Below are 16916 nucleotides of genomic sequence, written 5' to 3' on the forward strand. Positions count from 1 at the left end.
CAGGTGAAAAATAAAAATGTTAAATGAAATCAAAACAGCGTTTCATGAAGCCTGTTCAGGTTCATCTGAGGCGTTACAATGCATGTGTCACATTGTTTCATGTATACAGACATCCAGGCTCTGTGGAGAGCAGAAGAAAAAACAAAAAAACTCCAGCATCAGATTAAAATAGTTTTCTATCCACAGCTGCCTGAAAGACGTTTTTTTTTGCACAGAATAATGAGAGAAGACCGCTAAGTAGACTTTTACACAAAGACAAAGTGAAAACACACTATTGTACAGAAACAACTCAACACGTAGTGTGCAAAAGAAGAAAATGAAGCGTGGATCCAGCGAACACCTGGACATGCAAACATGTGTATAAAACTGACCTAATGGCAACACGTTTTCATGTGAGAGGAAAACGCCATTTCTTGAAGAGTCTGTTCAGCTTTGTGAAATAAAACTCAAAAAAACCTGATGAATATAATTCTATAACAAAACTAAAAGTGAGTCAAGTAAAAAATAGTCACCCAAAAGACCCCCCTTCCCCACACACACACACACACACACGTCAAAGACCAAATTATTTTTACCGTGTAACATTGAAAAATAAACAGCGAGAATAAATTAGATAACTGAACGTACTAAAAAATACATTTAAAAAAAGGCTTTTTATACAAAACAGCTTGAGCCTTCAGCGAGCGCAGCGTGGACACGTCTCACACACGCACACACACACACACGTCTCTCTCACACAGACACACACGTCTTACACACACGCTGCATCGTGAGCTTTATTCCTCTCTACTGAAACACTTTATGAAAAATGGTATTCTCAAAACAAAAACATGCACTGGAAGAAATTTACACAAACACCAAAACCTTGTCTGCAAACGACTCAATCGTCAACTAAAATATTAAAACTAGCTATTTAAAAAAGAAAAAGTTTAAAAAATGCACGTAATAACACCCATGATCATGTGAGCATGCCGGTCTGTTGACGTGTCGCTGCTTCAACTCAAGGCACCGATGACCCGCGTCAAGAAGAGCCACGAGGAAAAGCAGAGGTGACAAAACAATAAACAGTCTTCTCCCTCCTGCTAGCATCACGGTTATGATTATCATAAGCTTGATGTGGACCATCACTACTCTAACATGTATTATATCTGCTCATCCAGCTAATAAGGTTTTTATTGCAAGGAGCCGTACAACTAGAAACGTCCCGGACATGCGTTTCTAGTTTACACTTTTAAAGGACGCACACTTAAAAACACACAATGTTGTATTCGCGGCCTGTTTAATTCCTCCTTAATTATCAAAATGTTATCAAAAGAGTCGCCAACGATGATCTTAACTCTTGATTGTCTCAAGTTGACACTAACTGCTGTGTAAAACAGCCCGAGTGTGTTTCCTACTGCGTTGTTGGTCCGTCGGCGTCACACAGCAGCTCTGCAGCAGGACAGCCGGCTGCGGAAAGTATGGCCGCAGGAAACCTTCAGAGGCAGAAATAATCTCTGTGCTTGAGGTTAACTGCAGCGGGCAGAGCCGATGAACTGCAGTTTATTTTTTAGGGTTAGTGCAGGACAGCTTTAATGAAAACCTTTAAGTCTTGTGTTATTTCAGATTTTTCCTCAAGTCAACGAATTCCATAAAAAGACCAAAACCGACTGTGACATTATCCGGCCGTGTCCATTTCAATCTGTGGCCAAAAAACAACCCTGAACGGATGCTATATTTACCCTGTTTGAATCGCTAAACACTGCAGTGGCCAGATGTTTCTTCATGTCATGCAGGATGCTGCTAACCACCTCATCCAGACAGCTGTGGCCTCGTATAGCTAACTAGCCTTGTATAGCTAACTAGCCATGTATAGCTAACTATCCATGTATAGCTAACTATCCATGTATAGCTAACTAGCCTTGTATAGCTAACTAGCCACAAATAGCTAACTAGCCTGGTACAGCTAACTAGCCTGGTACAGCTAACTACCCTCGTATAGCTACCGTGGGTTAGACATGTTGTAATGTTTGTATTATTGTGTTTTTGTTTGGCTTCTACCACTGCAGATTAACTCAATTATTTTAGTTACTTATGCCTCCAAAAAATGCTTCAAAAGAAACCCTAATTCTCTGTCCGACAATGTTTTCTGATAAGCTACGACGTGACTATCCTCGATGTGTTCGAGTCTATATGCGCATCTCCAGTTTCATGACCTGGTGCAAAGAACTGAACACCCTGTTATTCAACAACCACACCTGCAGAGGCTCCAGTGAATGTGCTGTCAAAAGCCTGCGGCAGGTGAATTTGCTGTCTGACACTTCGGAATGAATTATTTTCATGACACAGCGTTGAATAAACTGTCGGGGGTTGTGTACCACAGACGTGCGTGCAGGGGGAGACAACTCTGATCTGAGGTGCAGTTCCTGCAAGTCGCCAACAGAGGCTGTAAAAAGTCATGTGGGATCCAACTGCTTCTCCAAACCCTTTTCAAATCACACACCTGCACTGCGGCAGATCGGCTGTTCCTCATCCCACAGGCAAAGATGACGACAGAAGACATTGCGTGACTATCAGTATTACAAAAACGGGGATGCGCCTCAACCTCTCGTCCTCATTTTGCTCCCCTCCCTGCATCTCGCTCCTCTGCTACAGCCTATTCCGACAGCTTTCTGTCCGCTGCGTCCAATGCTGGCGCTGGATCTGGGCCAGGGCGACAAAACTGAGACGACGATGCTGCTGCTGAACATGCACAAGCTGATGCAGGCGTGTATCAGCGCACGACAGAGTGTTGGTGCATGCGAGCGTCCTGCTGGCGGCTCTTACTTTTGAGTTGAGTTGACTGTTTTCTGTCTGTGACCAGGTGAAACCTTTGTGAGGGTTGTCGGGCCACAGCCACATGGTTTCTATCTCTTAATTCGGAGCCAACTGAACCAAGACATGGCGAAGTCGACGTCTAGAGCTGACGACATCAAACCCATGAGGTTGTTTTGTTTCCCGGCCGAGGGGATGTTTTCTCTCCAAACGTCTGCCTCAAGCGCAAAACATATGAGCAGACTGTGGGAACAATGGTGTTGTGGTGACATTAGGAAATGGAGTAGTCCAAAGATGCACCACACGCGTCATTTATCGGATCGCGGTGACGCAGAAGCGGCTCCCAAACGAAAGACAAGGTCAATTTTTTTTTTGTCATAGTCTGGTTCAGCACCTTGGTTCAGCCAGCTTTAATCTGGATCTTTGGTTATGTTTTACTAAGCTCCACTACTGCCCTTGGCAATGTGACGTTCGCACACACCAACACATGTTCTACTGATAAAATTAGTTTCACTGAGAAAAAAAATGTTTAAGATATTGCTGTGCCTGACTGGGGGATTATTTTTCTTTTCTTTTTGGTCATCTGGTAATCTTTCTAACTGGCATTTGGTCAATGAACTGATAATGCTACAAATCTGTTTGGTTGACTGTCGCTTGACGCGTAAATACACCAAGTCGTAACAAACCGAGAAAGAAAACAAAAAAAATAAAATTATCGGGATTTCTACATCCTGGACCCGTGGATCTGGAAAAGCTGTGGAGTATGAGAAAAACAGAGATTAGGGAATTGCAGATCCATGACACTCTAATCTATTAACATGTAATACTAATGCTGTGGTTTGTCTGTGATGATGCTGATGATGACAATGGTGACAGAATGAGAGCAAATGACTTCACCGACATGCATAATGACTGGGAACGTCCACAAAAACACACACAGCCATGTCTTCACCACTTATTACACCTTTACAAAGTGTGCCCCTTTAACATTTACTTGATTCTGGAGGTTTAAATGTCTGTGTGTGTCCATTACGTGCTGGGTGTGACTGTGTGCGGCTCTACATTGAGACTGTACATCCAGTATGTACACAGAGCGGGAAGGACATCGGACACTACTGCTGCACTGAAAGGTCAGGGATATTTCATGTCACAGCATTGGTAACGAGAGCCCGCAGAGACACAAAGCCCAATCAATATCTAGTAAGGCTGTGCCGGGTCACTGCTGGAACAGAATAATAAGCAAGTCTGTGTTTACACACACACGTACAAGCTGCTGCGGATCATCACGACAAACGTGTGGGTCTTTCTTGACAAAGGAGGAGAAGATGGTGCCGCTCGTTGCCAGTCGGCCCGGCTCATTGGCACACATCATTTGTTTATTTGACAGGAACCACGTATAATACACTTCAATACTTGTTATCTGACGCATTATACAGCCACATAAAGCTAAAAATCTATTTTGATCCCCTCTCCCCGGGCAGTCATTACTGCACAGCATCCGGACTGGAGGCCAGTGACGGAAACACTGATGAGATTTCTGTTACTTAGCATCAGCAGAGCAGAGCGATGATTCAACGTTACGGTTCGTCGTCTGTAGACGTTGTTATTAAATTATCTATAGACTAAAATCTCTCTTAAAAATGAGAGTTTCCACTCTGACAGGGGGCAGCTTAGTGGCTGCCCAGTGACAGAAAAAAAGACAATGACTGTGTCGGTTTCTCAAAATCAGAGCGTTGGGCCAGAAAGTGACATAAAAGAGACGAACATGTCCTCCATCATGAAGTGATGTTCCAAGGCCTTTTATTAAAGCTAAGAAAAGCTTAAGTGTTATGTCTGCATTAGTCTTTGAGGCTTATTTAATGTTCATAGCTTTCAGCCAGCACTGGGTTTACTAAAGAAACGGCTTAGAGGTCATACTCAATGCAGCGCCATGAAACATCCCAGATCTCTGTTGACATCACACACATATATACAAACACTAAGATCTACAAGGTCTACCCACTAGCACATCTATCGCACAGTTCCTCACCCATTCCCGCCTCTCTTTGGAACAAAGAAACATGACTCCCTCATTCTCTAAGCCACTCATTTGGCGCGGTATCTCTCCCTCCCTCCTCCTCCTTCTCCTCCTCCTCTTCCTCCTCTTTAGCGGCTTCCTCCTCCTGCGTCTCCGCCGGCTTCATTCAGCATGAAGGACGGAGGGGAAAACACAAAAGTAAAGACGAAAAACAAAACAAAAAAAAGACAAAACGACAAATAAATGAACACGCTGATGAGTGTCAGTGAGTGGATTGTGAGAAGCTTAGTGGTAAATACAGAGAAAGGCAGATATTTATCTATATGAGAGAGAGAGAGAGAGAGAGAGAGAGAGAGAGAGAGAGAGAGAGAGAGAGAGAGAGAGAGAGAGAGAGAGAGAGAGAGAGAGAGAGAGAGAGAGAGAGAGAGAGAGAGCGCTGTGTGAATGATGGAGTGAATGTGTTCGTGAATGACATTTTGAGGCAAGTGACATTCGAGCTTTCAGTGTTGAGTGCAGGATCAAAGCACACCCGCTTTATTGAAAGGACACACACACACACACACACAGGTTTTTTGGAGGGGGGGGGGGATGAGAAACAGAGCCTCACCTTGGTCTTGTGGCTCTGCTCTGTAGCCAGTCCAGACCCCGGCGTGTGAAGCTCCTTGGACACGACGCACAGAAACTCAGCCTGGTCCTCTGATCCGTAGCTGTACGACGAGCCGATGTTCACCATCTAGAAGAAGACGCCGCCGCCGGCACCGACCGATGTGCAGAGGAGAGAGGGAAAGAGACAGAGAGTCAGGGCAAAGAGTCACTGATTACAGCGGAGAAAACTAAAACCAAGACAACAGAAAGTAACGGAGACAGCTAAGAATCCGAGACTATAAGAGGGAGGACTTCTTTTGCTCATGCATGGTGGTGGTGGGAGGGGGGCGGGGCAAAGCCTGCTGTTCCACTTTCGGCAGCGGGCTCAACAACAAGCAGCTTCTACTTGTGGGAACAACACAAACAACTGTGGGTCAGCTTCTGCAGGGAATAGTGTGCAAACCATAGCTGTGCAGCATGCAGTGGAGCCAAAGCTGTGGGAGAGAGTGGGGGTGGGGGTCTACATGTGACTTAAGGCTACATCGTGGATAGGCTGACCTATTAACACTCAACCAGAGTTTGAAGTCTGAGAGTCACTGCTGGAGAGGGCATCAATGAACTGCAGCCTCTCAACAAGCCTTTAGCTTCAAAAGATAACACTTCAAAAGATAACATTAATACTGACCTATAGATATTCCTGACATTAGAGATCCTAAAGATCAATATAATTGAGCCTATTTTTTCCTGTGTGATGACACTGTGCGCAGTGGGTCACTCTCTTCTAACAGAGCGACCATAGTGTGACAGTAAGAGCTGGTCGGCAATGTTTTAAACATTTATGTGCTGCTTAATAGCAGACTCATAGTAGAAATATTATCATATCACAATATCCAAGAATTATTCAAATTGGTTGTTTTGTTCAACGAATTTAGACGATTAACACAACAGCATATTTGAAAAGTTTAAATAAATTTAAAAAAAAAAAAGATTTGTAAAATTGTAACAAATACAAATTCTGAAAGTCCAAATTTAGGGAATGAAAACAGAAGAGAAAATGATCACCGCAAAAATGTACATTTCTCATAATAAATGTATGTTCGTGGTGATACCAGAACATGGCCGTTAGCTCATGTGTTTCTGTAGCTCACAATGTGAACACACAGCGTTGTTAGCGTCCGGTAATCTACAGCAGACTTAATAAAAACATCTGGTTGTCTCTGACATTGATAAAGAAACAGCTAAAGTAAATCTACTAGCCGTAGACAAATCTCTTGAACAAAGACAATAAGCCGGTCATTCTCCAGAACCACTGCAGGTTACGTGCCTTTTATGGGCTCTGAACTCTTCATAAAAGGCTGAAAGTAAAAGATATAAGAGCGGGTGTCTGCAGTGACATGATGTCTTTATGCAAGTAGAAGTGCAATACTTTTTAATTATGCAATAAAATATCAATATACATGGACCAGATAAGTCCTAACTACGATAAATACATAGATCTAGCCAATGCAAACTAATGCAATGTGGGAGTCCTAAACTCAGTTTGGGAGTGCGGGTAGCGGGGCTCAGGTTGGGGCCAAGGGGTCAGGCCAAGGGTCAAGATTGAAGGGTCAGCAGCAGCATGAGTCCAACCCACAGTCCAGAGCAGTCCGGTGCGGGGCTTTCTGCAGGCGCGCACGCTGACCTGCTCAAACTTCCAGCCGTCCGACATCGTGGACACCATCTGGGTGAGCTCCTCCTCCTGGCACTGCAACACTCGGTACACATGCTTGGGGGGCACCTGCTGGGGGAAGAGAGGAAGAGGAGGGTTTGGGAAGACAGCAAACGCATTCATCTGCCTCGACCGTTGCAGCGGGACATGGAGGCGGTGGACACAGCAATCGAAGAGAAAAACGTTAACGTAGTCGTGAGCTCGCAACGAAATACGCACCATTGTATCTTGGCAGCGTATTTAACCCCAGCAGTGACTCCAGTAAAGTACAGTAGAACGCAGGGTAAGTTAAGTGGGTGTATGTTTGAGAGGGCAGTGGGATTACGTAAGAGTGAGTGTGCAACCAGCCCGAGAAAAGAAAAGAAGCCTGATGTACAGCACAGCTCTCTTTAGAGGAGCAAAGGAGGGTGAAATCACCAACAAAGACTGCATGACTGACAGACATTGCACTTACACCACCACCATAATGGTGTGTGTGTGTGTGTGTGTAGAATATGTTTGTTGGTCTGTTTGTTTCAAATGCAGACAATTAAGTATTGAAATATGTAGTTTCTTCATAACTGCTAGATGGAGAGGAAAAAACATGACCGTTTAAGAATATGAATACAACTCTTGCGTTACACTGCATCTTTAACATTACATACATGACACACGGTATCAGTTTCATTCAAAAGCACTGAGGCATCTGAGGCCATCTGCTTGGTTTTTTAGTCTGTAGATCAGAGCGAGGCAGCAAACTCCTCCATCACGAAAACACTTTGAGGCTTCTGCGTTTACCTGTGTGGCTTGGGAGTCCCTCTCCACGATCCTCTCCTTGATCAGTTTGATCAGCGGGGTGATGTTGTAAAACTCAGCCTCCTCCAGGACACCTTTAAAAGAAACACATGGCTCAGCTCCCGTGGGCAGACACCAACCCAGATCCCCTTTGCACGACACCACCGATCATGTTACATCGTTTGGACAGATTTTAAACCACATAATATTTAAAGAACAATTATATAACTGGAATCCCAACCATTTATCTCATAGTTTTAGCCTGGGAAGCTTGACGTTGGTGGTTGTTGATGTCATATTAAATGCTGTGCAACATTAATGATTTTTGCATTGCCATGATCATCTCTATCCAATAGTTTTTTATGCAGAATTGCACCCCAGTATGACATATATTGTACATTTTCACATTATTGAAACTAGAATCTAAAAGGGATAACAGACCCTCTGAGAGACAGTACATCACATGAGGCAGAATGGAGGCACAGAGTATTTTCCAGGCATTTTCCCTATTTCCACCTGCCCAACAAATAAAACCAACTCATGCACACAGGACCCGTATGAGCAGTCAGAGCACATAAAAAAGACCTTCTTCAGCCAGCTCTTTGTTGTAGACCAGCTTGCCATGCCGCAAGTAGTTGAGGATGGGACCGAAGTAGGTGGGGTCTCTGTCAATCACATAGGCTCCAGAGTCATCCTGTAACAGACGAAGAAACAGAGAGACGACACTTTTAAACCAATATCCCGTTTTCATGCATCTACATAGCTGCAGAAAGTCTCCTTCCTTGTGTTTCTTGTCTCATGAACCACTGAGTTCTTCTTGACCTTAACGTGTATTATGGTGTGTGATTGTGGCTGGTATTCAGTTTAATGTTATTCTGTTTTTAGCTGTGGATGTTTTTAACTCGTTAAATACCCAGGACAACTTTTGTGAGGGCCTGTGTTATGTCTAAAAATAGGATGTGGCTACTTTTATGTTTGGACCCATTAATGGACCTCTTTTGTAATATGTTGTATTTTTAGCCCCAAAAGTTCACTAGCTGTAGAACAACATCCTGGTTGGCTATTTTCATCTTAAGCAGTACAGGCTGTTCAGAGTGCAAGTACCCACGCAAGATGCAATGCAGAGGGTTTTGTTTCCACAATAAAAGCCCCTCCATAGATTAATGTACTCATTAATTGCGGTGTGAAAAAGGCAACGCAACAATTGGTAATGATAAGAAAAATAAAATTTGGCACGGATAATAAAAAAGTTCTGTCTTTTCCAAACGTTAACTAAAGCAGCTTTGCTCTTTGACTTTCCAACAGCTTTTTCACGGGTGTCGACAGCCGGCTTCTCTCCCACTTCCAGGCTACTTCTGTCGAGCCTGCCTGGCTGTGATGCCATGACTACTGCTGCTCCAACACACACGCACGCACACACACACACACTCACACACACACAAACTGCTCGGGGGATTGCTTGAAGCAGAGCTCCCTTTTTAACTGACTTTACAAAAAGGGCCGTTGCTTTGTGGGGAAGAAATTGTTGGGAAATGTATCGAAGAGAAAGTTAAATATTAACATCAGTCACATCTGCTGCGTGTCATTAACACACGGTGCAATGTCTCTGCAGAGAGGAACATACAGGAGGACAGAGACACTCATGCACACATATGATCGGCTCCTACCCTCCGCTTGAGGGTTGCAGATTAATCAAACTGTTGTCCGACTGAACTGCAAACGAAGGCTTAGTTACATAAGAAAAGATGAGGCGACAGTTCTTGGTCCCGTATGGATGCACTGTCTTTAAAGTCACTCTGAGGAAGTGGCTTCTTCTTGCTGAAGCCACTTGCTGTGAGGAGTCTGAAGGGAAAATGTAACTTTAAGCCAGAAGTTTTCCATTTTTGCTTCAGCAAAGGAATCCTTACGAAGATAGAGAATATAACGGGGACGAGCTCACATGGGTCTGTTGGAATAATTGTTGTTGTTTTTCAACACTGCTATAGCCTTAGTTGTGTGAAAGAACAGCACAAGAAAAATGTATTGGAAGACGTTTCAGACGTGCCTTTAAAGTATTCACATGGGCTAAATAAAATATTATTATGCTAAAAAATGCTATAAAATTTGTAGAAAGAGGACATTTAAGAGGAATATGGTCGACACACACAAGCTCAGACTTTTAAATTACATTTCACAAAGATACCCACATACCTAATTAACCTCAGAGTAGTTTGTTTAGCATAATAAACATTCAAAACTACGTGAATACTTATGCATTGATAATTATTTATTTTTTTAAAGACTGAAAGTTTAACATCTCGTGCTGCTGAATTCCTGTTTTATTGCTTGGACAGCAACAGATACTTCCTCCTAAGCTTTTGTACTGGCAAAGACGTTCCAGTTTTAAATTAGTAAATCATTTGTTTAAAACTAGAAAGTCGTTATAGATCCTGCATGCATGGAAAACATCTTCTTTGTCTTTCATGATGAGCTCTGACCCATCGTCTCCAGCGTGACTTGTAAGAGAAGCCCAGAAGAAGTCAGCTGCAGTCAGAATCAGGAGAAAAGGGACGCTGTGCTAGAAGACGTATCTGAACGATAGATGGTGTCTTGTCAAACCAATTTAAAAGAGGAGAGTCTGTCCCAGACGCTCATGTTTTCAAATCCAATCTTTGCTGGCGAAGCGTGACAGGAGATTCTGATGAGCCGCTCCCGCAATGAACGACGGCACCCACAAACACAAATTAAACGTTTTCAGACTGCAAAGCAGTCAGTAGGACGTGCGATGCGGCTAGACGACGGACGGATTAGTAGAGGAGAAGACGAACAGGCGTGAACAGAAGAAAGCCAAGAAGAGAGATGCAGAACATCAAATCAGCGGGGAGGCACAAGGGCGAGGACAAACACTGAGACACGTTATCTCCCTTCAGAAACAATGCGGAGACGCACTTGCAACTGCCAAGACAAAGAAGCATAGAGGGACACTGGCATGGAGACGCAGGATTGGAGAAGACACATGGGGTTTCTGTGTTTGTGTGCGACAGAGAGACACAAAGAGAGGCAGCTGGCATAGGCAGCATGTGTCTGCACTGGATATCACACTGATATAGCGTGGAAAGGCTGTGACTGCGGCGCAGACTGATGCATGCACACGCCATCCCAAGGAGCCGCAGCGGAGGACGGACCGACGCCTCATCGACGTGACTTGACTTGACAGTGTGCATGACAACACTGAGGGGAAAGCTGCCCGAGTGTCTCAGAGCCCATTTTCTGTCTCACGCACACGCACAGAATTAGCATTGTGATTTAATACGACTCGCTTGCAGCCGCAGTGCGTTCGCTTTCTCACACGACGACATTTTCAATTGTTGAGTTATTGGTTTGCAGAGCACTTCTTCTGGGAAGTAAGATGCGAGACTCCACAACATCCCAGCGACGATCACCAAGAGTCGAGCCAGAGCACCGCTCCCCTTTTAAAAACACGAACACATGCGTGCCTGCGTTCTGCTGCTTGCTTGAGCATGCGGTAACAATTGGGCTGAATAATGCTGAATGATAATTAACATTGATTGCAAACTGTTTTTTTTTTTCCTTCTCCGTCGTGGCATTCTTTCACATCACTTATGCGTCGTGCCACTTGTAACTTCTGTAGCTCATCTGGTAATAATTTATCACTCAAGAGGCAGATGTCAGAGAAAGTAGGGCACCCGCCTATCAATCAGATTTAATCAATACTCATTGATCAATCCCGTGTCGGACACACACTGTAAAGTTCTGGCAATCAAAGAAATATAAGATACAAAGAAATGTGGGAGGTTAGTCCATTACAACGTCAACACCGTTCAGTGTTTTTTTTGATTCTACAAATATCAAATTCAACAAGTGGTTGCGTTAAATCTGGGTACCTTAATTTATTCATTGCATACTAACAAACTAAACATCTTATAGAGTACCACAGCAGGTCTAATTTGACTCATTACATTGCAGCCTTTCCATTGTTACTTTAACACATACATGCATTGTGATGTAGATAATGACATTAAATACTTCTAAATACTGTGAAGAAATAAAAACACATTTGGCCATGATTCTGATCTCCAGACTCTGACATGACTGTGATTTCTAATTAGGGATCAGCCTAATTTATCATCTCCGGCACCACAGATGGTCGGGCTGAAACACTGACTTGTCGGCGCTGGTGACACTGATTAACACATTCGATTGCATGTCCTTCCGCTCCTCCCTGGGTGAGCAAAAGCTTACGCCAAAAGGGCAACTGCTTTTATAACCATATAAAGTGGTTGCTGCAACATGTTTTACTTCTATATGTATTGAATTTATTAAAAATGTATGTTTAAGCAAAGCCATGAAGGAAATAATCAAAAACTGTGTTATACTTTGTGTTTTTCCCACTTGATTTCTTTAGCCCTGGATTCTTACGAAGTTTATAAATGAACTCTTATTCATGTATCCCGGATGTGGAGAGGGAACAAGTTCACACAACTCTGGGCTGTCTATTCCCAGAAAAACCTTGGCTGTAGCATTGTTTTCATGCCAACGTCTCTTATTAAACATCTGCCTGCGCAGATAGGATGATACAGCAAGTCCGGGCATGTCGTGGAATTCATGCTGATGATGCAGAGATTTTAAGTACAAAAAACATCTGAACATTTATTTTACAGATCACCTCCGTTACAGCTTCAGGCTATCACAACCCGCCTCTGTGATCTCCCTGGTATTTCATATGAATGAAGCCATTAATGATTGCAAATCCCTGGTAATAGGATTATGAGGTTATAGTCCACCGCTGGCCGCCCTGTTGCACCTGTTCCACGAACATCCTCGAGCATCTTAAAAAAATAAATCTCTGCCACACAATGTAATTGGCGTGGGACGACGCGTAGCCAGCTCGGGTCGCATTAAGGGGGCGGGGCAGCTGAGGTGCCGTTAATCTCATTAAAAACAGTAAAACAGTCGCACACAGCCAGACAGTCTGTGGGTTTAACAGCCCAAAACCCCCGGAGCAAACTTTAAAGCCAGCAGATTAAAGGAGGACACCAGCGTGGATCAAATCAGCTCCCTTCCTGGGTGACAGAAGAAAACACACACAGGTTGACCGGCTCCTCTGTGTGGCACAATGAGCCCCTTCAAAAAGACACTTTATGCTTTTTGGGACAGAATTTTGAAGCGTGTTCAATTCATGGTTCCTCCCTAATAGAACAAGGGAACATTGCAGGATGCAAAAACAGGATTTCCTCAGGAAAAGGCTGAGTAGAGGTGGTAAGAAGCTCGGCTCTTGACCCACACATTTGTAGAGGACAGCCAAAACAGAAGCTCTCTCCTCTGCCAAGCATGCATGACTATTGTATGGATGCATATGTAGGCATCTGCAGAGGAGTACTGTTTATAGTCAGCTGGTGTTATGAAGATGTTTTTTTTCATACGAGTATAGATTATTTGTAAAAAGCAATTTAAAAGTTCAAAGTCGTCAGGGATTACGGTTACATGACAAATTCCATATTTCTTTCACTGACTCATTGTTTACGACTCTGAAGTTTAAACACAGATTTCAGAAGTGGACGACAATGAGCCGAGTGGAAATGTTTGGTGAATGGACCTAAGTGGCAAGTGATGAAACAACGGCCCCTGGTTTGACAAAAATCTGCTGCGTCTCTCCTCAGCCATCCTGTTGACCTTCAGCTCGGCTCCTGTTTCTAAGGTGACAGCAGCGCGGCGACTCAAATTAAGAGTCTCCGTGATTCAAGAGCTTGTGATAATGAGCAGAAATGTAAAAAAAAAAAAAAAAAGAACACGAGAATGGACAAATATGCAGTACGCATTCACTGAGTCAGCTGCCGTAAGCGAGGACGAGGAGAGGACAGGGCGATGGTGGTGGAGAGAGGCGTTGGTGTTTGTGCGAGACAGGGAGAGAGTCGGCGTGTGACTGTGTGTCTTCGGGCAGTGCAGAGGGAGCTTCTGTCAGGTCGAGGCTGAAGGTCACATGGGAATTTTCTTTCTGCGGTGCAGAGGGCGGAGGGGGCAGACTCGTCCCCGCTGTCGGCTAAAAATCTTCAAACTCCACTTTCTGCAAACTCCACTTTCTGTCGTTATTTCTTGAGCGAAGTCACCTGAGCTGGAGGAATAGCAGCTCCTCAGCTGAGATTGTTCCTCTGAAAACAAAACTCCACTGGATAATATCTGAAGCACATGGTGATGTGTGAGATGATATGAATGTCTCAACTGTCAGATGTTCTGCCACCAGTTAGTCCTGTGGTTTCGTACCTCTGGGTGTATTAGATCACAATGGATAAGGCTGTGAAACCAGTAAGAGAACTGTTCTACAGTAATAATGTTTTTTATTGTATTGGTTTTCTAATATTCAATTTGAACATTTAACTGACACTGTTATTTTATTGCTTTTAAAATAACATTTGCATTAACTATCATTTTGGTTACCTATTACTACTACTACTATTACAAAGATGAACTTCTAATTTTTGCCTTTGTTATTTAAAATGTGACTAATTTGTATCTGCACTGTGAGCTCTATACCATGCTATCTCATAAAACATCACACTACACGCATCGCCATTGGACATTGGATCCATGTTGTCTTCTCCTTTGGCTCATTTTCTTACAGTCACTAAGACGGCTGACATTTTGAGGATGAGAGCTTTTTACCCGAGAGCAACAAAAAACCTCAACTTACAGTAGACTACCGGCAGCAAAGGAAGACTATACCCCCTGTCTCTGTCACACACAGACACGCATGCATATCAAAGGCCGCCGCACCAAACAGACCTGCATCATTCATGAACATTGCCCGTCCTTACAGTGCATTCAGTCTACATCTGAGGAGAAGCCACATAATGCATCGCTCTCGCCCCCCCATTAGATGCCAGCTGCACAGCTACTGACTGTGCAGCTCCTGCAGAAGAGGAGGCACGTGTTCATCCATCTGACTAAAGATACATTCACACCACAAAATGATGCTGACACACACACACACACACACACACACACACACACACACACACACACACACAGTATATCAGCTGGTCGTTAGACAACTCTATGGCTGCTCTGGAGACTCAGATGTGCATTTTCAGGGCAGAACAGAGTTGTAGTAATATGTTTTGGGAATGGCGCACAGATAACACAGTAACATAGTTAGTCCCTCTAAGGCTACTGTGATACCTTTGGAAATAAAAAATAAAAACATCAAACTGCACTTTCATTTTACCATTTGGTCTCTATTGGATTGCTGTATCCATTACCAAGGGCCAAATTAGCTTTACTTCGTTCAAAAACGTGCACAAGTATTCTTTTTTCAAGAAAGAGAAACTCCCCCTTTCAAAATAAATCATGGCGATATTTTCTGTTGGGATAAAACTATTTATTTGAAGCCAAAGGTTGACCTTTGACACCATGCCATGGTGTCAAAGGGTGGAAAAACAAACCAATGTATGTGTGAGCAATCTCATTTGACTACTGGGAGCCACCGCGAGTCACTGCAGGAATTATATAAAAGAATAATAAATAAAGCTGACGGTCACGTGCCCGTTACGCACAGCCGCCACCAGCCTTTCTTCTTTAATGAGCGTTATATACTCCGTATGTGCAGGAACATAAAGCAACATAACTAACACATGTTATCACACAACTTTAAACGTAACCACAGTTAATGGGGCATAAAGTGTTCGCACTAACTGGCACATGCACACACCGCTAAGACAAAGCACTACCATCCTTATTGGTGTTGTTTTCCCGGTTGTTGCGAGTACTACCGTTCACCGGGGAGGGGGGGGGGGGGGTTAAAGTGTCCTGACTGGACTCACCGTGTCCGAGTGCAGGTCCTGCTGTTGGCACAGCCGGTACAGGAACGAGGTCTGCTCCTTGAGGAGGGTCTGCCGCGTCGTGAGGAACACCGTGCCGCCGACGTTCAGCCGGACCCACTTCCCGTTGGTCCCGCCGCCGGGGTTGAGGACCGAGCCGTTACCGATGCTCTGCGACGCCGTGCCGCCGGCTTCCGTCGCGCTGGCGGTGGCCGACGTCGCGGTCTCTCCCGCCTCGCTGTCTTTATTGTTGTTGTTGTTATTGTTGTTGTTTCCGTTGCTGTTGAGGTGGCCGCCGTGGTGCGGCGACAGCGCGGCGACGTCCTCCGGTTCCCGCTGGTCGTCCGCTGTCGTTGCCATTTGGAAACCGCCGCTCGACGAGGGATGAAGACGAGCGAGGGCGTCCGTCCGTTGCCTCGGCTCTTTCTCTCTGTTCACCAGCCGAGCAGGCTCCGCCCCCAGCACGCTCCAATATGCTTCTCTGTACTTGTGCTCTCGTGGACTCGTGAAACGTCATCAGTCGCAGCCCAATACTGTTCCAATCCAAAAGTCCGCTTCTCGCCAAGCACTGGGAAAATGCCCGGATGTGACTTGATCCGCCCATTTTACCGCGGATGCGTCGGAGAAGACTTGTGCGTACTTGAGACAGCCAATATCCCAGAATGCATTTTTGCACCAGCAAACTGGGAACAATGGCGCATGAGAAAACTCTCAACTTAAAGTTACTCTGAATTCTACTGTTGTTGAGTCACAACATGTAATTTTAGGATGTAGTTGTTTGAACATCAAATCTCTGGTCGGTTTGTCAAGATTCAGCTTACTTAAAAAGATTAGAGGTCAATGCTCTGCTGCTGGCAGTCTGCTACTTTCAAAGCCCAGTATGACAAAGTTGCATACATTCAAATAATCCAGCCTCTGCAATTAAAACAAGAGCATGGTGTGGCACGCTGGACATTTTAAGGGCTAACATTGTTTCAGAAGTGTTATTGTATTATATTGTGTTAGTAAATTGTCCTTCGGCAGCATCATGTTCTGGAAATAACAATGTATAATGCTTTGTGTAACATGTGGACTCGCCTTCTTTCACCTGGAGTGGCTGCAGGACGATGCTCGTTTTCCCCAATAGGTGGCGCTGTAACTCTTAATTTGGCGTACCTCCTACACCACCCACTGCACAACCACTCAAACAGTCTCGTTAATTCGAACCAGACGTCAGTCATCAGGA

The 16916-nt window shown here is 44.3% G+C and overlaps 1 protein-coding gene across 5 annotated transcripts; it reads right to left on the reverse strand.

Moving 5' to 3' along the window:
* Positions 1-2581: 2581 nt before the first annotated feature.
* kctd17 (potassium channel tetramerization domain containing 17) lies at positions 2582-16222 on the reverse strand. Of its 5 annotated transcripts, none has more exons than XM_068583217.1 (7): positions 15695-16222; positions 8463-8571; positions 7881-7972; positions 7029-7172; positions 5418-5543; positions 4823-4970; positions 2582-3547 (listed from the first exon to the last, which is right to left on the reverse strand). In XM_068583217.1, the coding sequence occupies exons 1-6, from the start codon at positions 16049-16051 to the stop codon at positions 4863-4865; spliced, it is 936 nt and encodes a 311-aa protein (XP_068439318.1). In that variant the 5' UTR covers positions 16052-16222; the 3' UTR covers positions 2582-3547; positions 4823-4862. The 5 variants fall into 5 exon arrangements, with proteins under 5 accessions (XP_068439318.1, XP_068439317.1, XP_068439320.1 ...); XM_068583216.1 differs by having other exon boundaries at positions 7029-7175; positions 15695-16221; XM_068583219.1 differs by having other exon boundaries at positions 7077-7172; positions 15695-16220.
* Positions 16223-16916: the final 694 nt, after the last annotated feature.

This window comes from Clinocottus analis, unplaced genomic scaffold (genome assembly GCF_023055335.1).
Source record: "Clinocottus analis isolate CAN_PGR_092001 unplaced genomic scaffold, fCliAna1.0.p SCAF_19, whole genome shotgun sequence".
In the NCBI taxonomy this organism is placed as follows: Eukaryota; Metazoa; Chordata; class Actinopteri; order Perciformes; family Cottidae; genus Clinocottus; species Clinocottus analis.